At 41.6% G+C, this 24674-nt stretch overlaps 1 protein-coding gene and 1 long non-coding RNA gene across 2 annotated transcripts in view; one reads left to right on the forward strand and one right to left on the reverse strand.

Moving 5' to 3' along the window:
* Positions 1–24674, forward strand: part of LOC100380852 (ectonucleotide pyrophosphatase/phosphodiesterase family member 1) — a 75754-nt gene that overhangs the window by 38634 nt on the left and 12446 nt on the right. Inside the window, exons 14-22 of the mRNA XM_014204667.3 lie at positions 3333–3364; positions 3507–3634; positions 7041–7110; positions 18085–18172; positions 18629–18813; positions 19048–19087; positions 19180–19334; positions 21076–21211; positions 21453–21527. Of these exons, the coding sequence (XP_014060142.1) occupies positions 3333–3364; positions 3507–3634; positions 7041–7110; positions 18085–18172; positions 18629–18813; positions 19048–19087; positions 19180–19334; positions 21076–21211; positions 21453–21527 (909 nt within the window). The remainder of the gene's footprint in view (positions 1–3332; positions 3365–3506; positions 3635–7040; positions 7111–18084; positions 18173–18628; positions 18814–19047; positions 19088–19179; positions 19335–21075; positions 21212–21452; positions 21528–24674) is intronic.
* Positions 11611–15357, reverse strand: LOC145879856 (uncharacterized). The gene is made up of 3 exons (XR_014392691.1): positions 14359–15357; positions 12774–12831; positions 11611–12613 (listed from the first exon to the last, which is right to left on the reverse strand). It is a non-coding gene; the product is annotated as an uncharacterized LOC145879856 (long non-coding RNA).

The raw sequence follows: 24674 nt of genomic DNA on the forward strand, positions 1-24674 counted from the left end.
AATTAACAGGTGTGCCTTAAGTTAATTTGTGAAAATGACTTTCTTCTTAATGCGTTTGAGCCAATCAGTTGTGGTGTGACAAGGTAGGGGTGGTATACAGAAGATAGCCCTATTTGGTAAAAAACCAAATCCATATTATGGCAAGAACAGCTCAAATAAGCAAAGAGAAACGACAGTCCATCATTACTCTAAGACATGAAGGTCAATCAATCGGGAACATTTCAAGAACTTTTGAAAGTTTCTTCAAGTGCAGTCGCAAAATCCATCAAGCACTATGATGAAACTGGCTCTCATGAGGACCGCCACAGGAAATGAAGACCCAGAGGTATGTTGCAGAGGATAAATTCATTATCGTTACTAGCCTTAGAAATTGCAGCCCAAATAAATGCTTCAGGGTTCAAGTAACCGACACATCTCAACATCAACTGTTCAGAGAAGTCTCCGTGAATCAGGCCTTCATGGTCGAATTGCTGCAAAGAAACCACACCAATAATAAGAAGAGACTTGCTTGGGCCAAGAAACACGAGCAATGGACATTAGACCGGTGGAAATCTGTCCTTTGGTCTGATGAGTCCAAATTAGCGATTTTTGGTTCCAACTGCTGTGTCTTTGTGAGATGCAGAGTAGGTGAACGGATGATCTCCGCATGTGTGGTTCCCACCATGAAGCTTAGAGGTGTGATTGTGTTGGGGTGCTTTGTTGGTGACACTTTCTGTGATTTTATTTAGAATTCAAGGCACACTTAACCAGCATGGCTACCACAGCATTCTGCAGCGATACGCCATCCCATCTGGTTTGCGCTATCATTTGTTTTTCAACAGGACAATGACCCAAAACACACCTCCAGGCTGTGTAAAGGCTATTTGACCAAGAAGGAGAGTGATGGAGTGCTGCATCAGATGACCTGGCCTCCACAATCACTCGACCTCAACCCAAATTGAGATGATTTAGGATGAGTTGGACCGCAGAGTGAAGGAAAAGCAGCCAACAAGTGCTCAGCATATGTGGGAACTCTTTCAAGACTGTTGGAATAGCATTCCAGGTGAAGAGAATGCCAAGTGTGCAAAGCTGTCATCAAGGCAAAAGGTGGTTTCTTTGAAGAATCCCAACAATTAAATATATTTTAATAGTTTAAACACTTTTTGGTTACTACATGATTCCATATGTGTTATTTCATAGTTTTGATGTCTTCACTATTATTTTACATTGTAGAAAATAGCAAAAATAAAGAAAAATCCTTGAATGAGTAGGTGTCAACTTTTGACTGGTACTGTATGTGGCAGGGACTCTAGACAATCGCGGATTATAAAGGGGAAAACCAGCCACATCGCGGACACTGACTTCTTCATCCCAGACAAGCTAAACCCCTCCTTTGCCCGCTTCGAAGGAAATACAGTGCCGCCGATACAGGCCACCACCCCTCTCGTGGATTGTGAGTTCTCGTTCTCTGTGCTGACGTGAGTCAAACATTTAAGCGTGTTAACTCTTGCAAGGCTGAAGGCCTCCCTATTAGGATTGGGCGGTATCCAGATTTTCATATTGTCATACCGTCCTTCTCTCACCCCAGGATATATGATATTACTTGTTTAGTACACAAGGGGGTGCCAAATATAGCAAAAAAGCCCATTACCAGAATGCGGACAAAATTAGCACAATTAATAGCGAATTTCCATGGTGGCTGCTAGCTAAATATGCTAATGAGCGTAAACAAAAATAAACAAATTGCAAAGATGGGCAATCCAGCTGATAAAGTTATACATACACTACCGGTCAAAAGTTTTAGAACATCCAGTGGCTATTTCCAAATACCCTAGTATACAGCCCAACCCAAATCCCTAGCCGTGTCCTCAGAGCATGTGCAGACCAGCTGGCTGGAGTGTTTACGGACATATTCAATCTCTCCCTATACCAGTCTGTTGTCCCCACTTAATTCAAGATGTCCGCCATTGTTCCTGTACCCAAGAAACGAAGGTAACTGAACTAAATGACTATTGCCCCGTAGCACTCACTTCTGTCATGAAGTGCTTTGAGAGGCTAGTTAAGGATCATATCACCTCCACCTTATCCAACAACCTAGACCCACTGCAATTTGCATACCGCCCAAATAGATCCATGGACAACGCCATCGCACTGCCCTATCCTATCTGGACAAGAGGAATTCCTATATAAGAATGCTGTTCATTGACTACAGCTCAGTCTTCAACACCATAGTACCCTTTAAGCTCAGGGCCTTGTGTTGGAACCCCGCCCTGTACAACTGGGTCCTGGACTTCCTGACAGGCCGCCCCCATTTTGGTGAGGTAGGAAACAACACCTCCACTGTGCTGATCCTCAACACAGGGGCCCCATAAGGGTGCGTACTCATCCCCTTTCCTGTACTCCCTGTTCACCCATGACTGCGTGGCCATGCACGTCTCCAACTCAATCATCAAGTTTGCAGACGACACAACTGTGGTAGGCCTGATTACCATCAATGACGAGACAGCCTACATGGAGGAGGTGAGGGCCCTGGTGGAGTGGCCCAGGAAAATAACCTCAACGTCAGCAAAACAAAGGAGCTGATTGTGGACTTCAGGAGACAGCAGAGGGAGCACGCCCCCATTCACAACGACGGGCCGCAGTGGAGAAGGTGAAAAGCTTAAAGTTCTTTGGCATACACATCACTCACAATCTAAAATGGTCCACCCACACAGACAAGTGTGGCGGCTCAGGAGGCTAAGGAAATGTGGCTTGGCCCCTAAGACCCTCACAAACTTGTACAGATTGAGAGCATCCTGTCGGGCTGTATCACCGCCTGGTACTGCAACTGCACCGTCCGCAACCGCAGGGCTCTGCAGAGGGTGGTGTGGTCTGCCCAACACATCGCCTGGGGCACACTGCCTGCCCTCTAGGACATATACAACACCCAGTGTTACAGGAAGGCCAAGAAGATCATCAAGGACCTCAGCCACACACGCCTTGGCCTGTTCACCCCGCTAGGTCAGTACAGGTGCATCAAAGCTGGGACAGAAGCTGTTTTTCAGTCTCTCGATCTCAAGGCCATCAAACTGATAAATAGTCACCACACCCACAAACCAACTGCTAAATAGGTGTATGCGACCAATAACATTTTATGTTTGCAGATCTGTAAGCAATTTTAAATCTCTCGGTCTAAAAATGTAAATCTCTCTCTGTTTGAGCAGAGATGAAATCCACTTTGTGAAAACTAAGACACTCAGACATTCCAGAGCTGCAAACATAAGAACGTTGGGGCCAAGGGGAAGGCATAAAAAATGTTTTGGGACGGGGAATGACCCTTGGGTTAACAACCGTGTCTGTTTTTATTCCCCCAGTTGACTATGAAGGCCTGGTGAAGAATCTGTCGGTATGTGAAGTATTCGTGCCCCATTGATTTCTGTTCATAAAATGAATTGAAAATGATCTGCTTGCCTTACCTCATGTCAGACAGGCCTCTCCCTCTGCTCCTTCATTGACTCTCCACTCTCCTCTTGCTGTGCATTTTGAAGTGCAGGATCCCTGACCAGCCCATGAGGCCCTACCTGAAAGAGCACCTCCCCAAACGGATGCACTTCGCTAACAACGTGCGCATCGAGAGGGCCCATCTTTACATGAAGCCTGGTTGGCAGGCAGCACTGTATGCCACAATCCAGCTATATTTTTTTCTGTTTCTCTTTGTCTTTCTCTGAAGTCTATGCCTGATTCTCCCAAATCCCCTACCCCGATATAATGTATTATATCATAATCTATATGAAACGTGTTATGTTTTCTTAAACAGGACATTTGGAGTGATCACAGAACCTTAACTGCACTTTTGGCTTTAGTCTGGCATTAAGCCACAGTAACTGTTACTGTTCACTAACCTATGTAAATAAGTACCCTTTCAAAGTTACTTGAGTTAGCCTACTCATCACGGCTCAATTTAATCAGTACTGATTAGAACTACTTGTGTCCTTCACTTTAAACGTTGTGCAAACATGCACTTTACCCTACATGCACTTTGAAAGTAGTTACAGGTACTTGCAAAATATCATCCCACTTTATATTTCATTCTTGTTAGGTTCAACTGTCTGTTGCAAAGAGACAATATTCGACAAGATGACTTGGAAACAATGACCCCTGAAATTTTCAACAGCTGCCACAAATTATAAGTGATAGCTTATCTTATCTTAACAGAATGCTTATTAACATACCAGAAATTAGATGTGGGCAAAGTGGTTGCCATGGACACATGATTTGTTTTTTGCCAATGTTTGGGCAGTATTTAGGGATTTCTGAAATGGGAACGGAAAGCTTTTTCCTGTTGATCAGGTTGCCACAACTGAGGATGTGAGAGGCTATTTTAGTTTGGTTGGTTTATACAGTTGTCCAATTGATAATCCCTCAATTTGAGTGTTGTATACACACTGTATGGCAGATGTACACTGAGTGTACAGAACACCTGCTCTTTCCATGACATACAGTGCCTTGCAAAAGTATTCATCCCCCTTGGAGTTTTTCCTATTTTGTTGCATTACAACCTGTAATTTAAATAGATTTTTATTTGGATTTCATGTAATGGACATACCGGTACACAAAATAGTCCAAATTGGTGAAGTGAAATGAAAAAAATAACTTGTTTCAAAAAATACAAAAAAATACAAAAGGGAAAAGTGGTGCGTGCATATGTATTCACCCCCTTTGCTATGAAGCCCCTAAATAAGATCTGGTGCAACCAATTACCTTCAGAAGTCACAGAATTAGTTAGATTGCACACAGGTGGACTTTAAGTGTCACATGATCTCAGTGTATATATTTACACAACTGTTCTGAAAGGCCCCAGAGTCTGCAACACCACTAAGCAAGGGGCAACACCAAGCAAGCGGCACCATGAAGACAAAGGAGCTCTCCAAATAGGTCAGGGACAAAGTTGTGGAGAAGTACAGATCAAGTTTGGGTTATAAAAAAATATCTGAAACTTTGAACATCCCAAGGAGTACCATTTAAATCCATTATTAAAAAATGGAAAGAATATGGCACCATAACAAAAGAGGGGGCCGCCCACCAAAACGCAAGGACCAGGCACGGAGGGCATTAATCAGAGAGGCAACAAAGAGACCAAAGATAACCCTGAAGGAACTGCAAAGCTCCACAGCGGAGATTGGAGTATCTGTCCATAGGACCACTTTAAGCCGTACACTCCACAGAGCTGGGATTTACGGAAGAGTGGCCAGAAAAAAAGCCATTGCTTAAAGAAAAAAATAAGCAAACATGTTTGGTGTTCACCAAAAGGCATGTGGGAGACTCCACAAACATATGGAAGAAGGTACTCTGGTCAGATGAGACTAAAATTGAGCTTTTTGGCCATCAAGGAAAACGCTATGTCTGGCGCAAACCCAGCACCTCTCATCACCCCGAGAACACCATCTCCACAGTGACGCATGGTGGTGGCAGCATCATGTTGTGGGGATGTTTTTCAACGGCAGGGACTGGGAAACTGGTCAGAATTGAAGGAATGATGGATGGTGCTAAATACAGGGAAATTCTTGAGGGAAACCTGTTTCAGTCTTCCAGAGATTTGAGACTGAGATGGAGGTTCACCTTCCAGCAGGACAATGACCCTAAGCATACTGCTAAAGCAACACTCGAGTGGTTTAAGGGGAAACATTTAAATGTCTTGGAATGGCCTAGTCAAAGCCCAGACCTCGAGCCAATTGAGTATCTGTGGTATGACTTAGATTGCTGTACATGCGGAAGAATGGGCAAAAATCCCAGTGGCTAGATGTGCCAAGCTTATAGAGACATACCCCAAGGGACTTGCAGATGTAATTGCTGCAGAAGGTGGCTCTACAAAGTATTGACTTTGGGGGGGTGAATAGTTATGCACGCTCAAGTTTTCTGGGTTTCTTTTGTCTTATTTGTTGTTAGTTTCACAAAAACTATTTTGCATCTTCAAAGTGGTAGGCATGTTATGTAAATCAAATTATACAAACCCCACAAAAATTGATTTTAATTCCAGGTTGTAACGCAACAAAATAGGAAAAATGCCAAGGGGGTGAATACTTTCGCAAGCTGTAGACTGACCAGGTGAAAACTATGATTCTTGCTACCATGTTGTTGTCATGTGTTGCTGCCATGGTATGTTGTCGTCTTAGGTCTCTCTTTATGTAGTGTTGTCTCGTCGTGATGTTTTTTTCCCCCTATATTTTTATTAAATTTATTTTTAATCCCAGTCCCATCTCCGCAGGAGGCCTTTTGGTAGGCCGCCATTGTAAATAAGAATTTGTTCTTAATTGACTTAAATAAAGGTTAAATATATATTTTTTATGATCCCTTATTGATGTCACTTGTTAAATCCATTCAATCAGTTTAGATGAAGGGGAGGGGACGGGTTAAAGAAGGATTTTTAAGCCTCGAGACTCTTGAGACATGGATTGTGTATGTGTGCTATTCAGAGGGTGAATGGGCAAGACAAAATATTTAAGTGCCTTTGAACGGTGTATGGTAGTAGGTGCCAGGCGCACTGGTTTGAGTGTGTCAAGAACTGCAACGCTACTGGGTTTTTCACACTCAAGTTTACTGGGTGTATCAGGAATGGTCCACCACCCAAAGGACATCCAGCCAACTTGACACAACTGTGGGAAGCATTGGAGTCAACATGGTCAAGCATCCCTGTGGAACGCTTTCAACACCTTGTAGAGTCCATGCCCCGATGATTTATTATATATATTTTTTTATTTAACCTTTTATTTAACTAGGCAAGTCAGTTAAGAACAAATTCTTATTTACAATGACAGCCTAGGAACAGTGCCTTGTTCAGGGGCAGAACGACAGATTTTTACCTTGTCAGCTCGGGGATTCGATCTAGCAACCTTTCATTACTGGCCTAATGCTCTAACCACTAGGCTACCTGCCGAATTGAGGCTGTTCTGAGGGCAAAAGAGGGGGTGCAACTCAATATTAGGAAGGTGTTCCTAATGTTTTTTACACTCCGTGTATAACTCTGTGGAGGTGTATGTCCTTTCTATGAATGGAATAATGGTTTTTCATCTCTTCCTCCACAGCCAGCCTAAAGAAATCAAGTACTGCAGTGGTGGATTCCACGGCTCGGATAACGTCTTCAAAAACATGCAGGTCAGGGCAGGGGAGAAGGATGCATGTATGTCAGCTGATACAGTGTGAAATTACAGCAGTGAATTGAAAACTTAGCATTTTTGTTTTTGCCTTAGTATACACACCTGGTTTAAATCGGCAAAGCTTGCTGATGAGTTGCTCATTTGAATCAGCTGTGTAGTGCTATGGCAAAAACAGAAATCTGTGGCCCTTTGGATCCCCAGGACCAGGATTAATTAACACTGCATTGCAGTATGGACACTTAGCCATGTACACACCCAGGTAAACCCATCATAAAATCCTGTCTCTAACTATAAAACAGCTATGCTACTATGGTGAATTCACATTCAACTTTAAGGGAGCACAAGGAGCTTAGCTACACAACACGATCCACGCAAATTTTATTTGGACGTGTCAAGGTTCTATGATGAAAGTACTACAGAGGTAGCCTAGCCTGGTCCCATATATATTTGTGCTGTCTTGCCAACTTCTATGGTCATTATCATGCCAAATGTTCCAAACAGATCTAGGACCAGGCTACTACTGAGGAGCCTGGTCCCAGCTATTGTTGCTGAACCCAGGGGGATACATACAGTTGAAGTCAGAAGTTTACATACACTTAGGTTGGAGTCATTAAAACTCATTATTCAACCACTCCACAAATGTCTTGTTAACAAACTATAGTCTTGGCAAGTCGGTTAGGACATCTACTTTGTGCATGACACAAGTCATTTTTCCAACAATTGTTTACAGACAGATTATTTCACTTATAATTCACTGTATCACAATTCGTGGGTCAGAAGTTTGCATACATTAAGTTGACTGTGCCTTTAAACAGCTTGGAAAATTCCAGAAAATTATGTCATGGCTTTAGAAGCTTCTGATAGGCTAATTGACATAATTTGAGTCAATTGGAGGTGTACCTGTGGATGTATTTCAAGGCCTACCTTCACACTCAGTGACTCTTTCCTTGACGTCATGGGAAAATCTAAAGAAATCAGCAAAGACTTCAGAAAAAATATTGTAGACCTTCACAAGTCTGGTTCCAAACGCCTGAAGGTACCACGTTCATCTGTACAAACAATAGTACACAAGTATAAACACCATGGGAAGACGCATCCGTCATACCACTCAGGAAGGAGACGCGTTCTGTCCCAGAACAACAGCAAAGGACCTTGTGAAGATGCTGGAGGAAACAGGTACAAAGTATCTATAGCCATAGTAAAACGAGTATATCGACATAACCTGAAAGGCCGCTCAGCAAGGAAGAAGAAAACCGCCATAAAAAAGCCAGACTATGGTTTGCAACAGCACATGGGGACAAAGATTGTACTTTTTGGAGAAATATCCTCTGGTCTGACAAAAATAGAACAGTTTGGCCATAAAGACCATCGTTAGGTTTGGAGGAAAAAGGGGGAGGCTTGCAAGCCGAACACCACCATCCCAACCGTGAAGCACGGGAGTGGCAGCATCATGTTGCTGTGCTTTGCTGCAGGAGGGACTGGTGCACTTCACAAAATAGATGGCATCATGAGGAAAGAAAGTTATGTGGATATATTCAAGCAACATCTCAAGACATCAGTCAGGAAGTTAAAGCTTGTTAGCAAATGGGTCTTCCAAATGGACAATGATACTTCCAAAGTTGTGGCAAAATGGTTTAAGGACAACAAAGTCAAGGTATTGGAGTGGGCATCACAAATCCCTGACATCAAACCTATAGAAAATTTGTGGGCAGAACTGAAAAAGCATGTGCGAGCAATGAGGCCTACAAACCAGAATCGGTTACACCAGCTCTGTCAGGAGGAATGGGCCAAAATTCACCCAACTTATGGAAGGCTACCCAAAACGTTTGACCCAAGTTAAAGGCAATGCTACCAAATACAAATTGAGTATGTAAACTTCTGACCCGCTGGGAATGTGATGAAGAAATAAATCATTCTCTACTATTATTCTGACATTTCACATTCTTAAAATAAAGTGGTGAACCTAAGACAGGGACTTTTTACTAGGATTAAATGTCAGGAATTGTGAAAACTGAGTTTAAATGTATTTGGCTAAGGTCTATGTAAACTTCCGACTTCAACTGTACAGTGAGGGGGGAAAGTATTTGATCCCCTGCTGATTTTGTACGTTTGCCCACTGACAAAGGAATGATCCGTCTATAATTATAATGGTAGGTTTATTTGAACAGTGAGAGAAAGAATAACGACAAAAAAATCCAGAAAAATGCATGTCAAAAAATGTTATAAATTGATTTGCATTTTAATGAGGGAAATAAGTATTTGACCCCCTCTCAATCAGAAAGATTTCTGGCTCCCAGGTGTCTTTTATACAGGTAACGAGCTGAGATTAGGAGCACACTCTTAAAGAGTTCTCCTAATCTCAGTTTGTTACCTGTATAAAAGACACCTGTCCACAGAAGCAATCAATCAGATTCCAATCTCTCCACCATGGCCAAGACCAAAGACCTCTCCAAGGATGTCAGGGAGAAGATTGTAGACCTACACAAGGCTGGAATGGGCTACAAGACCATCGCCAAACAGCTTGGTGAGAAGGTGACAACAGTTGGTGCGATTATTCACAAATGGAAGAAACACAAAAGAACTGTCAATCTCCCTCGGCCTGGGGCTCCATGCAAGATCTCACCTCGTGGAGTTGCAATGATCATGAGAACGGTGAGGAATCAGCCCAGAACTACACAGGAGGATCTTGTCAATGATCTCATGGCAGCTGGGACCATAGTCACCAAGAAAACAATTGGTAACACATTACGCCATGAAGGACTGAAATCCTGCAGCGCCCGCAAGGTCCCCCTGCTCAAGAAAGCACATATACATGCCCGTCTGAAGGTTGCCAATGAACATCTGAATGATTCAGAGGACAACTGGGTGAAAGTGTTGTGGTCAGATGAGACCAAAATGGAGCTCTTTGGCATCAACTCAACTCGCCGTGTTTGGAGGAGGAGGAATGCTGCCTATGACCCCAAGAACACCATCCCCAACGTCAAACATGGAGGTGGAAACATTATGCTTTGGGGGTGTTTTTCTGCTAAGGGGACAGGACAACTTCACCGCATCAAAGGGACGATGGACGGGGCCATGTACCATCAAATCTTGGATGAGAACCTCCTTCCCTCAGCCAGGGCATTGAAATGGGTCGTGGATGGGTATTCCAGCATGATAATGACCCAAAACACACGGCCAAGGCAACAAAGGAGTGGCTCAAGAAGAGCTTAATGACTTGTAGAAGATCTGCAAAGAGGAGTGGGACGAAATCCCTCCTGAGAAGTGTGCAAACCTGGTGGCCAACTACAAGAAACGTCTGACCTCTGTGATTGCCAACAAGGGTTTTGCCACCAAGTACTAAGTCATGTTTTGCAGAGGGGTCAAATACTTATTTCCCTCATTAAAATGCAAATCATTTTATAACATTTTTGACATGCGTTTTTCTGGATTTCTTTGTTGTTATTCTGTCTCTCACTGTTCAAATAAACCGAACATTAAAATTATAGACTGATCATTTCTTTGTCAGTGGGCAAACATACAAAATCAGCAGGGGATCAAATACTTTTCCCCTCACTGTATATGCTTTTATGAATTGATCAGACCATCTAATCTGTCTCCCCCCCAGACTGAGCCTTAGTAAGTCTCTCCCAAAATAAAGCTGAAATGCCATCATGTAGGCTGTCCAGTCCACCAGTTCACTGTCCTTCCATTCGGGTTGTGTTATTTTCCCATGTTTAGATTTCTCCTACTAGCAAGTCTCTCCCAAAATAAGCCCAATGAAATACCATCACCTACAATGTCCTCCCATTTGTGTTGTGTTGTTGTGCCAGAGACATTTTTACTATGTTAGGTTTTACTCTTTCTCCGTGGCATCTCCTTGTTCGTTTTTATGATTTGTCTGTGTATGTTTCTGGCCTTAGAAAATCTTCCCAAAATAAGCCAATACCATCACTTTAAACAGTATGCATTGTTCCCTTTTGGGTTGTGGTGTTCTTCCATGGCTATGTTTACTAGATTTCTCCCTGGCATCTCTGTTTTAGTCTACATGTTTGATAGGTATGCGTATCTTTCCGGATGTGGTCACGCCTGGAATGTGTTGTCATTATAATTATCCCTGCGACTTTACGCACTCCTCTAAAAAGAACAGGTGAATGAGTCAAATTAAAGTCTGTGCTGAAAATATATATTTTGTGTCTGGCTGCAGACATGGATAGCAGTTATTTTATTTAGTAGACGCCCACGTGTAGGGTTAATCTTATGATTATTTCAGTCGGTTGGTTGCTTTTCAACCCACCTTTTGGAAGGTACTTCAAATACTTAGCTATTCATCATATTCTGATGTCTACAGAATGACTATGTGGTTTTGACTCCTTCGTATGTGGAGGGAAATTCTAACTAAATGAGATGGTTAAGATGTTAAATCCCTCATATGGGGGACTTTGAGCAGTTCTGGAACGGTTCCGGCTGACATTTGTGTACAAAGCGCCCTGTGAACGTCGGAAAGTATTCAGACCCCTTGACTTTTTACACATTTTATTATGTTACAGCCTTATTCAAAAATGTATTAAATTAAACATTTTCCTCATTCTACACACAATACCCTATAATGACAAAACAAAAACAGAAAAATAATCTAAAAATAAAAAACAGCTACCTTATTTACAGTATTTACCTTTTGCTATGAGACTCAAAATTGAGCTCAGGTGCATCTTGTTTCCATTGATCATCCTTGAGATGTTTCTACAAATTGATTGGAGTCCACCTGTGGTAAATTCAATTGATTGGGCATGATTTGGAAAGACACACAACTGTCTATATAAGATCCCACAGTTGACAGTGCATGTCAGAGCAAAAACCAAGCCATGAGGTCAAAGGAATTGTCCGAAGAGCTCCGAGACAGGATTGTGTCGGCACAGATCTGGGGAAGGGTACCAAAACATTTCTGCAGCATTGAAGGTCCTAAACAACACAGTGGCCTCTCTTATTCTTAAATGGAAGATGTTTGGAACCTCCAAGACTCTTCCTAGAGCTGGCTGCCCAGCCAAACTGAGCAATCGGGGGAGAGGTCAGGGAAGTGACCAAGAACCTGATGGTAACTCGGACAGAGTACCTCTAGGAATGGGAGAACCTTCCAGAAGGACAACCATCTCTGCAGCAATCCACCAATCAGGCCTTTATGGTAGAGTAGCCAGACGGAAGCCACTCCTCAGTAAAAGGCACATGACAGCCCACTTGGAGTTTGCCAAAAGGCACCTGAAGACTCCAGTGGAGGCTGGTGACTTGAAAAATGAAGGCGTATGGGAGACCACGGTATAGGCACAGAACGCACGGAGACAAGTGTCTTTCAAATGTCGTCATAATTTTAACCTAAAGCATTTAATAAAGACATTTATAGTACAATATTATGGGGAATGAGAGGGCTATTTGCGAAGGGATCACAGCAGTGGTTGCATGAGGGATGGTATAAGTCATGAGTTAAGGTGTTCAAAGGCTTGACTTCAGTGCAGGACAGGATTTGACTGGGAAGACAAAAAACAATAACACAACACACTACTCAGTTAGACAAAAGATCTAAGAATGAGTTAGTCAAAGTAAGGAGTAAAATCATTGTGTAATAATGTGATTGTGTATGTGATTAACTGTACATACAGTAATGAGAGAACTGACAGGTCTACTCACAGTGCTTGGAGAGGAAACATTCAATGTGCCAGTGGATGAGAAGGCACATGAGACATGGCTTCAGTTCATGTCAGGAGAGAGTTGACAATGGTAAGGGAATGGAATGGTCATGACCTCATAATCAGGGAATAGGAATACATTTAGCAGATACATTCCATTACAGCTGTGCCATCGAGGTTTGGGCACGAGTTTCTCTATGAAGTTAAACTCCGACATCTCAAAATTCATAAAGTCAAACACAGACAGTGCATCTCACCCACTTGACACCTCAAAGTAGCCCCAAAAACATTCCTGAATAAAGCCCTGATCATTCACATACCTGACAATAACTGTCAACTACAAGCAGACTGGTGGCACCATAGGTCCCAGAGTGGTGGGTAAATTTTTACCCCAGGGGCCTGGAGTTTTTTCCTTATGTTAACCTAACTAGGAAAACTCTGGACCCTATAAGGTACGACAGTGACTCATCAATTGTAAAAAGATTTTATATGGGCTATGATGGGACCGGTTTTTCCTAATCAGGTCACATGGTTTAAAAGAACTCCTGGCACTGGGGGGGATGAACCCATTCAAACTGCAGCTACCTTTATATTTGTTCATATTCATTATATTTAGACTAGATTAAGAGGGGAGATTCCCTCTACTCTGACACAGAGACAACAACTGATAGACAATAGAACTCACAGGGCTGAGCTTGCTTTATGCATGTTTGCATCATGCAGGCCTATACAACTGTAAGCCTTATAAAACATTAACTCACATCTGTCACTACTATTATGTTGATTGATTAATTCCAGTTAATCATTTTGGATTTAAAATGTATAGGCAGCCTAGTGTAACCGATGTGAAATGGCTAGTTAGCGGTGGTGCGCGCTAATAGCATTTCAATCAGTGACGTCACTGGCTCTGAGACTTGAAGTTTTTTGTGGCACGATGGGTAACGATGCTTCGTGGGTGTCAGTTGTTGATGTGTGCAAGGGTCCCTGGTTCGAGCCCAGGTTGGGGCGAAGAGAGGGACGGAACCTACACTGTTACACTAGCTAGCCCAATTTAGAATATAATCAACATTTGATCACATTCACATTTTCTCCTGACACACAAATTGACTATAAGTACATAACGTTACCAATTAGTTGCCCTGACCAGACGGACAGGGTGCATAGGCTGTATGCAGCTGCTCTTATTAGTAACCAACAGTTGATCAGACTGAAAAATAGTCTTGTTTTCATCCCATACAGCATGTCAGATTTCTAATGTTTAGGTGTAGCCTAGGCTGATGCAACATTTGTCATGAGTATTTGCTTGTGTCTGTCCGGAGTGATTGTGTTATCTTCGCAAAATAAATACCGGAGGAAAGTGGAAAGCCTACTTGAGCGCATGCGAAAAAATGCGCTGCGTCAACTTCTCTCTTTTTAATCCAATTTTTTATGGATGATGCGATTGTAGCTATCAAATCATTCGGAATAATTTTTTCGACATCCTAGAAAAGACAATCAAAAGTTCAATATGTTCAGCAAGTACATTTACATTTACGTCATTTAGCAGACGCTCTTATTCAGAGCGACTTACAAATTGGTGCATTCACCTTATGATATCCAGTAAGGCATCGTAACGTGCATCTACCTCTGCAAGCTGATTGTAATTGCCCTTGTTGGCGGAACTTTCCCCCTCGTCGTGTCCTCTAAGAGCAAGTTCTTGCATGCCCAAAAACGCAGTGGCATTGATAAGCCGCTTCAAAACATCGCTGCTTCTTCTTACTTTCTTGTGTTGCGCAGTTTAAACCAGGAGACCTTCGTCATACTCGATGCAGCTTTTTCCCAGAAGCTTGAATCGGATGTGGGCATTTATATGCTCCCTTCTTTTGTTCTGCCGTTTGCTTAACGATCGATGTTCTTCAGGTCACTGTACCCACCTTTCAGGTCACTGTACCCACCTTTCGACCAAGGCGCAGACTATCCAAAAAGCAGGCAAGGCCAGCAATACAGGCGGCTTGATGAAAGGCTCCCTGTTAACCAGCTATACTTTTGATACCAGTTGTTAATGAATGCCCTCACCTTTTCATCCTTCATGAAACTGATCTCAGGCAGAGGTCGACCCTCACTTTTAATTCGCAAATTGTCCCTACACTCCAGAGAATTAACGTTTTTTTTTTAACAAAAGGTCTGCAACATTTCCGGCAGCATTGGCGACTCTGGCGGAGAAAACTCACACACTTGCACTGATAGCTAGGTAGCTACTGAAGTTAGCAAGACACATTTGTAAATTAGAATTTGTTCTTAACTGACTTGCCTAGTTAAATAAACATTTAAATAATTGCACTAACTGGACACAAAAATAAAGAATAATAATATCCCCAAAATGCTAAACTGTCACTCTTCACTCTTAATCTCTGTCCAGCAATGTCACCAAGCTTCTCAACACATAGAACCCCCATAATGCTCTGTGGCACAATCCCAACACAACACATTAGTTCGTTCTCTGATCCTAATTCTATGATTGGATGGAAAACATGTCAGTTCATATTGAAAAAGCTTTGATTGGTTGGAGGATGTCCTCCGGAAGTGGTTATAATTACCATGTATGTCTATAGAAGGGGGTGAAGCCTTTGAGCCTCCTAGGTTTTGTATCGAAGTCAATGTAGCCAGAGGAGGACGGAAGCTAGCGCTCCTCCGTCTAAACCATGGTGCTAGCCCAGACAGTGTTGTTGAAGTTACTGTTTTGCAATGGTCTACTATATTTTAATCAATTATTTGGTGACTTGTAAATATATTTAGTATAGACTGAAGGCTGTAATCGCTGCCAAATGTGCTTCAAAAACTACTTAGTAAATGTTTTTTATACATACATTTGCAAACATAAAGAAACTTGTTGCTTCATTCGTTGAGAGCCCAACGACAAAAGATACCATGGCCTTTTATAGCAAAGACACACCCCTTTCAGTCTACATGACAAACAACAGATGTATGGAATGGGTCACAATGTTACTAATAATTCACAGCAAACAGTATCTGCTGTAAATGCTGTCCTCATTGTGTAGAGACAAGGGTCTGGCCCCGAGCCATCTCTCCCTGGTACCTTCCAGTCAGGCACACAGACGCTAATCACCAATCCATCGTAAATCCACTGTCAGTGTTAAATCTTCCAGAGGCCCACGTTCAGTAGAACACACACATATGAGTGTTCTAACAACGCCTTATTATGTTTCATAAAACAACAATTTGATGCAATTACAGTATTATAACATAATCTTGCAATTTTGCTCTCACATAGAATTGAAAGAAGACCATTTTGTCCTGGTCACCGACAGACGAAATCACTTTGTGCATAAAGCTGAAGGTGTAACAAGTCTGAACACATTTCAATGGCGTCTCTGCGCTCCTCGGTGGATGTTTAGGAGAAAATTCGCTGTCAGTTACATTAAATAGTCCAATATTGCACTGTCACTAAGTATGACCATATTTATTATAAGCAATGTGAAATCTTAGTTACTTGTTTATAATTAGATTTTTACTATATTTAGAAAGACTTTTAACCTGTTAGGGCTACAGGTTAGCAATGAACCCCGAGTCGGGATTGCTAACAAGGCTGGAAATTCAAAACATCAAAAATCTAATAATTTCAATTTCTCAAACAATCAACTATTTTACACAATTTAAAAGATAAACATCTCCTTAATCTAACCACATTGTTCGATTTTCAAAGAGGCTTTACGGCAAAAGCATAAAGTTAGATTATGTTAGGACAGTACATAGCCACAAAAGTACAAACATCCATTTTCAATTCAAGGTCAGGCGTCACCAAAAGCAGAAACCAGCTAGAATTATGCACTAACCTTTGTCAATCTCCATCAGATGACACTCCTAGGACATTATGTTATACAATACATGCATTTTTTGTTCCATCAAGTTCATATTTATATCCAAAAACAGCATTTTACAGTAGCGTGAAATTCAGATTTTTTTCTTCTCTGAAATGCTTCCGGTGAACATAACAAAATTACTATTCGAAAACATTGGTAAATTATAATATTGTCATTCAAAGAATAATATATTATCATCTCGTAATTGCTACCGAATGGCCAGATCTCAAAATAACTTTACTGGGAAATCACATTTTGCAATAAACGGGGTGCTATGCTAAGAACAATAAGCTATGCTATACAGTTAGCATCATCTAATATCGATAATAACATTGTAAATATCCCCTTACCTTTGATTATCTCCATCAGAAGGCAGGCATCCCAAGTCCGGAAGGCATCCCAGGTCCGGAACAAATGTGGTTTCTTTTGACAAAGTTCATAATTTATGTCCAAATAACACCAAGTAGTTAGCGTTCATTATGCTCCCACAAAACGTGGTGGGGGGTTGTAAAATCACGCCGAAAAGCTAAAAAAACCTAGTAAATAATCTATTTACGTTCGTTCAAACATGTCAAACGTTGTTTAGCATTAATCTTTTGGTCCATTTTTACATCAGTAATATTTTCACACAACCTATCCTATGTCTAGATAAACAATAATGACAAACTCACGCTTCTCAGATTTATGAGCAGGCGCAAAAAAATGAAGTGATGACATGTCAACTTCCTTGCATTCTAATTTGCTCTCTGTTTATCATAGACGCTTCAAACAACTTTATAAAGATCGTTGACATCTAGTGGAAGCCGTAGGTGTTGCGAAATGAATCCTTTCTCACTATGGTATCTATAAAACAATGACACTAAATAGTACAGTCACAAAATTCACATTTTTTTTAAATCTATTTTTCACAGGTTTTTGCCTGCAATATGAGTTTTGTTATACTTACAGACACCATTCAAACTGTTTTAGAAAATTCAGAGTGTTTTCTATCCGAATGTGTTAATAATATGCATATCCTAGCTTCTGAGTTGGTGTAGGAGGCAGCTAAAAATGGGCACATATTTTTTTCAAAATTTCTCAATACTGCCCCCGAGCCCCAACAGGAAATTCAAGCCCTATTGCCCCACTTTTGTTGAATAGGGAAAAAAATCTTATTTTCATAATATTTGGACTATTTACTTGAGCTTGTGTCCTCGGCAATTATTATTTTTTAAATCCAGATTGGTGAGTTTCAGACTTTGTAAAACTATGTAACATTACCAGTTATTGTTTATCACTATCTCATAAATTATTTAGGCGGAAATGAAAATGTAGCACATGCAAAAGGTTAAATAGTGGTTCTTTGGTTCAGCGTTTGTTTGTTTTTTTCGCTATATACATGTTTACTCCACTGTTATGAATAGCATGTGTAAATTATTCTTGTGAAAGTGCATTCATTTTGTATTTTTTTAGACCATTTTCATCGGTTATGGACCAGGGCTGAAATACAAGACTAACGTTGCACCTTTTGAAAACATTGAAGTCTACAACCTCCTGTGTGGTAAGCCTGTTAGTCAATGGACCATTTAACCTGGGAGCAGGGGGCAATGTCCTGTTGCATAACTACAAAAGATTAGCCTGGGTGCCAGTCTGTTTCTGCTCTCTTGCCAACGGAGTAGAACAATATTTAAACATACTGGTAACCAGGATAAGAAAGGTTTGCTTTTCTAAAGTTAAACCATTCCAGCAGCCAATCTGGTTTTACACTCATTATGATGTAATTTCAACCACTTTTATGCAGAACTTGGAGTCCACTTTTCTATTTCTCAACATTGTGATGAGTTTCAAAGAGGATGTACCAGTTCAGCAGGTACGAGTGCATAGTCCATAGTCCCAACACTACACCTGCCCTCTGCAAGACACACAGCTGTTATGTACAGTTAGCTAACTAAGTTAGAGAAAATACCTTTTCAAGTCTAATCTCTTTTTTCTCCCTCTTTCTCTCTCTGCCTGTCAGATTTGTTGGACATTCCCCCTGCTCCTAACAACGGGACCCACGGTAGTCTGAACCACCTGCTGAAGAACCCTCCCCACCTCCCTGTGTACCCAGATGAGCTCTCCTCTGACTCCACCTGTGAGGCGAGTGGCCCTGCCCCCTCTGACAATCTGGGCTGCAGCTGCAGCGCCCGCACCAAAGCAGAGGTACGACCAGGGAGTACAGTCGGGGGTGGCAATCAAACTCACATCCTCCCTAATGGAGCTGGGATGGGAGGGGTCAGAGGGTCTGTCCTGTCATTAATGCTCCAAATCCTCAGTATTAGTCATATTGATCCTCACATTGTATGATTGATAACCCAGCAGCACTCATTAGAAGGACAGAAGTTGACTAATTGAAACACAGGAGACCCACTAACATGCTGAAAATGCCTGTTTCAGGAGAAGACTATGAACAGGCAACTCATCACGGCTAATTCCAGTGAGTACACACTGATGTCTATTTTTAATAGCGTAATCATGGATCTATTTTGTCATAGATTTCATTTTTAATCAAGCCCTCCCCTCCCTCAGATTCCGGAGCCAAGGCTCTTCACCTACCATATGGAATCCCTCGAGTTCTCCAGGAGAATGCAGACTACTGCGTCCTTCACCACGCCAACTACGTCAACGGTTACAGCAAAGATATTATCATGCCCTTATGGGTCGCCTATACAATTAACCCACTGGTGAGTCGTTTTCTTCTTGTGTGAGCGACCGGAGTTCATACCAAGGTGTGTGTTAGCCTGCTAAACTAAACCCAAGGTATTAGCTCCGGGGAGCTAATGCAAGTCTTCAGAATCTTAACAAATGTTTCCCATCATGCGAGCGTAGTTCTGAACCATCTCTGAACCATTACACTTTCTTTTATGTCTAAAGATAGATAGCGTGTGGTGTTGGAGATGCATTGGCTGTATTTGCTGCTCTCTTGTTAGTGTTTTGGCTAGGACATGAAAGAGGTTGTAAAGCTGTGTATGAAGTGCTGGTGTGAAGTGCTGAGCTGCCGCCCAGACCCTGCTAGCTGGCTGTAGATCTTCTCCACTCGTGCTGGCTTTCACAGCATCTTGTGTTACTCATTATGTGGTGAGAACCTCACCATAAATCAGTACTAAGAGAGCTGATTTTAACGGAGAGAGGACGTCTCTCTATAGTATATATTTTCCTTTAACTATCTCAGGCTTTCGCAACGTCCTCGTTTTATTCCATTTACTTTCTGTCTAAAAGCTAGTAAAAAAGGAAGGAAACAACTACATGATGTATGTTTTTTTTAACTAAGCAAGCAGAAAAACACTATCATACACTGAGTATATAAAACATGAATCCTTAAGTCTATTGACGCACCATAAGTAGCATAATAAAAAAAATCTCCATCAAAATCAATCAGTTTAAGCTAGAGAGATTTTTGCATGGGCTACGTCTCAATCCACTGCATCTGCCTATGTCGGCCTTCCACATCTGTGGTGGAAGATGGCCGAGCTACAGAGGTGTTTATCAGACCATGAGACATCCTGAAAATCGGTCTTCTCAAGAAAACGTCTGTAGCGTCCGAATGATCTACAAACTGTTAAGCCTACTCTATGGAAACGGGAGACTCTTACAAACACGATGGTGTTCTCCGTTTTGCTCTACAACCCCCACAAATGTCACGGGACTCTTCTGAAGGTAGACAAACGGATGCAAGATATAGGACAGACACTTCAAAACCTTATTCTTTAGGATTTATTTTGACTGTCTTTTTTGGCATTTATGAATGTGTTATTAAATATAGGGATATAGGTATTGTTTTGATACCTAAAATGTTCCTAAAATTCTAAATCAAATAGCTAAATTATCCATTGTATGACCATCCTAAAACAATTCAATATGTTATCTTAGTACTTTTAGAGGTTTTATGAACACCTGCTCGTTCCATGGCATAGACTGAGTAGGTGAAAGCTATGAAACCTTATTAATGTCACTTGTTAAATCCACTTCAATCAGTGTAGATGAAGGGGAAGGGACAGGTTAAAGAAAGATTTTTAAGACTTGAGATTTTGTAGCTGTGCCATTCAGATGGCAGATGAGCAAGACAAAATATTTAGGTGCCTTTTAAAATGGGTATGGTATTAGGTGCCAGGCGCACTGGTTTGTGTCAAGAACTGCAACGCTACTGGGTTTTTCACGCTCAACCTTTTCCCGTGTGTATCAAGAATGGTCCACAACCCAAAGGACATCTAGCCAACATGACACAACTGGGAGAAGCATTGGAGTCAACATGGGCCAGAATCCCTGTGGAATACTTTCGACACCTTGTATAGGGCAAAAAGGAGGTGACGAAAGAAACCAAGTCCACACAACTTGTACATGATCTCAAGAACTGGAATCATTAAGCAGAAATAGTGGCTCTAACACAACCTCTTTCTATGTCTCTCTCTCCCCGTCTCCTATCAGAACAATGTCCAGCCACTGAGTCCAGTAGCAGAGGCCTGTGTCCGTACAGACGTCCGTGTGGCACCGCTCTCTAGTCAGAACTGTGTCAGATACAGAGATAACCCTGCCCTGACCTACGGCCTGCTGCATCCACCCAGTAAGTACATAAGGACGTTTTTTTGTTTGTTACACCCCTATCACCTCCCCCACACCCTTTGCTAAATGCCTGTACCACATTTGTGTACATGCATAGCCAGCTGTGCAGCAGCTGCCAATGCTTGATCAGGAATGTGTCATAAAATGTTTAAAGACCAGTTGATAATTAAAATCAATTGAAGTTTTTAAAGTGTCTGCGTTTATTTAAGTTAGAGATTTTATGTTAATGTTTCTATATGCAGATCTGGGTGCCAATGGAACAGAGGCAGAGTCATTCCTTACCAGCAACATGGTGCCCATGTATCCTGCCTTTAAAGGTGAGCAGGTCAGGCTAGCTGGCAAAGAGACAGAAAAGTCTCCAGTGCTATGCAATAGCTCAAACACTCAATAGGATACTTTTGTTTTCTTATGGAGATGAAGCTTCAGGAAATAACTTTCCACAGAAGGGGTTTAGGACCAGCCATCAGGACAGTGTCTCTTTGCATGATGTATGTATTAGAGGTTGGCCGATTTCAAGTTTTCATAACAATCGGTAATCTGCATTTTTGGAAGCCGATTATGGCCGATTACATTGCACTCCACGAGGAGACTGCGTGGCAGGTTGACCACCTGTTACCCGAGTGCAGCAAGGAGCCAAGGTAAGTTGCTAGCTAGCATTAAACTTATCTTATAAAAAATCTTAACATAATTACTAGATAACTACACATGGTTGATGATATTACTAGTTTAACTAGCTTGTCCTGCATTGCAAATAATCAATGCAGTGCCTGTTAATTTATCATCGAATCACAGCCTACTTCGCCAAATGGGTGATGATTTAACAAGCGCATTCGCGAAAAAAGCACTATCGTTGCACCAATGTACCTAATCATAAACATCAATGACTTTCTTAAAATCAATACACAAGTATTTTAAACCTGCATATTTAGCTAAAAGAAATTCATGTTAGCAGGCAATATTAACTAGGGAAATTGTGTCACTTCTCTTGCGTTCTGTGCAAGCAGAGTCAGGTCATATGCAGCAGTTTGGGCCACCTGCCTCGTTGCGAACTGTGTGAAGACCATGTCCTCCTAACAAAGACTGTAATTAATTGACCAGAATTTTACATAATTATGACATAACAAGGTTGTGCAATGTAACAGCAATATTTAGACTTATGGATGCCACCCGTTCCATAAAATACAGAACGGTTCCGTATTTCACTGAAAGAATAAACGTTTTGTTTTCAAAATGATAGTTTCCGGATTTGACCATATTAATGAGCAAAGGCTCATATTTCTGTGTGTTTATTATAATTAAGTCTGACTGAGTGGTGGTAGGCAGCAGCAGGCTCGTAAGCATTCATTCAAACAGCACTTTCCTGGGTTTGCCAGCAGCTCTTCGCAATGCTTGCTTGACAGCGCTGTTCATGACTTGAAGCCTATCAACTCCAGAGATTAGGCTAGCAATACTATAGTGCCTATAAGAAGATCCAATAGTCAAAGGTATATGAAATACAAATGGTATTGAGAGAAATAGTCCTATAATAACTACAACCTAAAACTTCTTTACTGGGAATATTGAAGACTCATGTTAAAAGGATCCACCAGCTTTCAAATGTTCTGAGCAAGGAACTTAAACGTTAGCTTTTTTACATGGCACATATTGCACTTTTTTACTTTCTCCTCAACACTGTTTTTGCATTATTTAAACCAAATTGAACATGTTTCATTATTTATTTGAGACTAAATAGATTTTTATTTTTGTATTATATTACGTTAAAATAAAAGTGTTCATTCAGTATTGTTGTAATTGTCATTATTACAAATATAAATAAAATTGTCCGACTAATCGGTATCTGCTTTTTTTGGTCCTCCAATAATCGGTATCGGCATTGAGGAATCATAATCGGTCGACCTCTAGTATGTATACGCCTACTGGCAGATGTTTTTCTCACTGGACTAATGGTTTTGTACTATATTTAAGGTTTATTTTAAATTCAACACATTTGCAGCTATAAGCTGAATTGTAGCATACAGTTGAAGTTGGAAGTTTACATACACCTTAGCCAAATACAGTCGTGGCCAAACGTTTTGAGAATGACACATATTAATTTTCACAAAGTCTGCTGCCTCAGTTTGTATGTTGGCAATTTGCATATACTCCAGAATGTTATGAAGAGTGATCAGATGAATTGCAATTAATTGCAAAGTCCCTCTTTGCCATGCAAATGAACTGAATCCCCCAAAAACATTTCTACTGCATTTCAGCCCTGCCACAAAAGGACCAGCTGACGTCATGTCAGTGATTCTCTCGTTAACACAGGTGTGAGTGTTGACGAGGACAAGGCTGGAGATCACTCTGTCATGCTGATTGAGTTCGAATTACATACTGGAAGCTTCAAAAGGAGGGTGGTGCTTGGAATCATGGTTCTTCCTCTGTCAATCATGGTTACCTGCAAGGAAACACGTGCCGTCATCATTGCTTTGCACAAAAAGGGCTTCACAGGCAAAGATATTGCTGCCAGTAAGATTGCACCTAAATCAACCATTTATCAGATCATCAACAACTTCAAGGAGAGCGGTTCAATTGTTGTGAAGAAGGCTTCAGGGCGCTCAAGAAAGTCCAGCAAGTGCCAGGACCATCTCCTAAAGTTGATTCAGCTGCGGGATCGGGGCACCACCAGTACAGAGCTTGCTCAGGAATGGCAGCAGGCAGGTGTGAGTGCATCTGCACGCACAGTGAGGTGAAGACTTTTGGAGGATGCCCTGGTGTCAAAAAGGGCAGCAAAGAAGCCACTTCTCTCCAGGAAAAACATCAGGGTCAGACTGATATTCTGCAAAAGGTACAGGGATTGGACTGCTGAGGATTGGGGTAAAGTCATGAACTCTGATGAATTCCCTTCACGATTGTTTGGGGCATCCGGAAAAAAGCTTGTCCGGAGAAGACAAGGTGAGCGCTACCATCAGTCCTGCGTCATGCCAACAGTAAAGCATCCTGAGACCATTCATGTGTGGGGTTGCTTCTCAGCCAAGGGAGTGGGCTCACTCACAGTTTTGCCTAAGAACACAGCCATGAATAAAGAATGGTACCAACACATCCTCCGAGAGCAACTTCTCCCAACCATCCAGAAACAGTTTGGTGACGAACAATGACTATTCCAGCATGATGGAGCACCTTGCCATAAGGCAAAAGTGATAACTAAGTGGCTCAGGGAACAAAACATCGATATTTTCGGTCCATGGACAGGAAACTCCCCAGACCTTAATCCCATTGAGAACTTGTGGTCCAGCCTCAAGAGGCGGGTGGACAAACAAAACCCCACAAATTCTGACAAACTCCAGCATTGATTATGCAAGAATGGGCTGCCATCAGTCAGGATGTGGGCCAGAAGTGAATTGACAACATGCCAGGGCGGATTGCAGAGGTCTTGAAAAAGGGTCAACACTGCAAATATTGACTCTTTGCATCAACTTCATGTAATT

Source organism: Salmo salar, chromosome 06 (assembly GCF_965601325.2).
Source record: "Salmo salar chromosome 06, fSalSal1, whole genome shotgun sequence".
Taxonomy (NCBI): domain Eukaryota; kingdom Metazoa; phylum Chordata; class Actinopteri; order Salmoniformes; family Salmonidae; genus Salmo; species Salmo salar.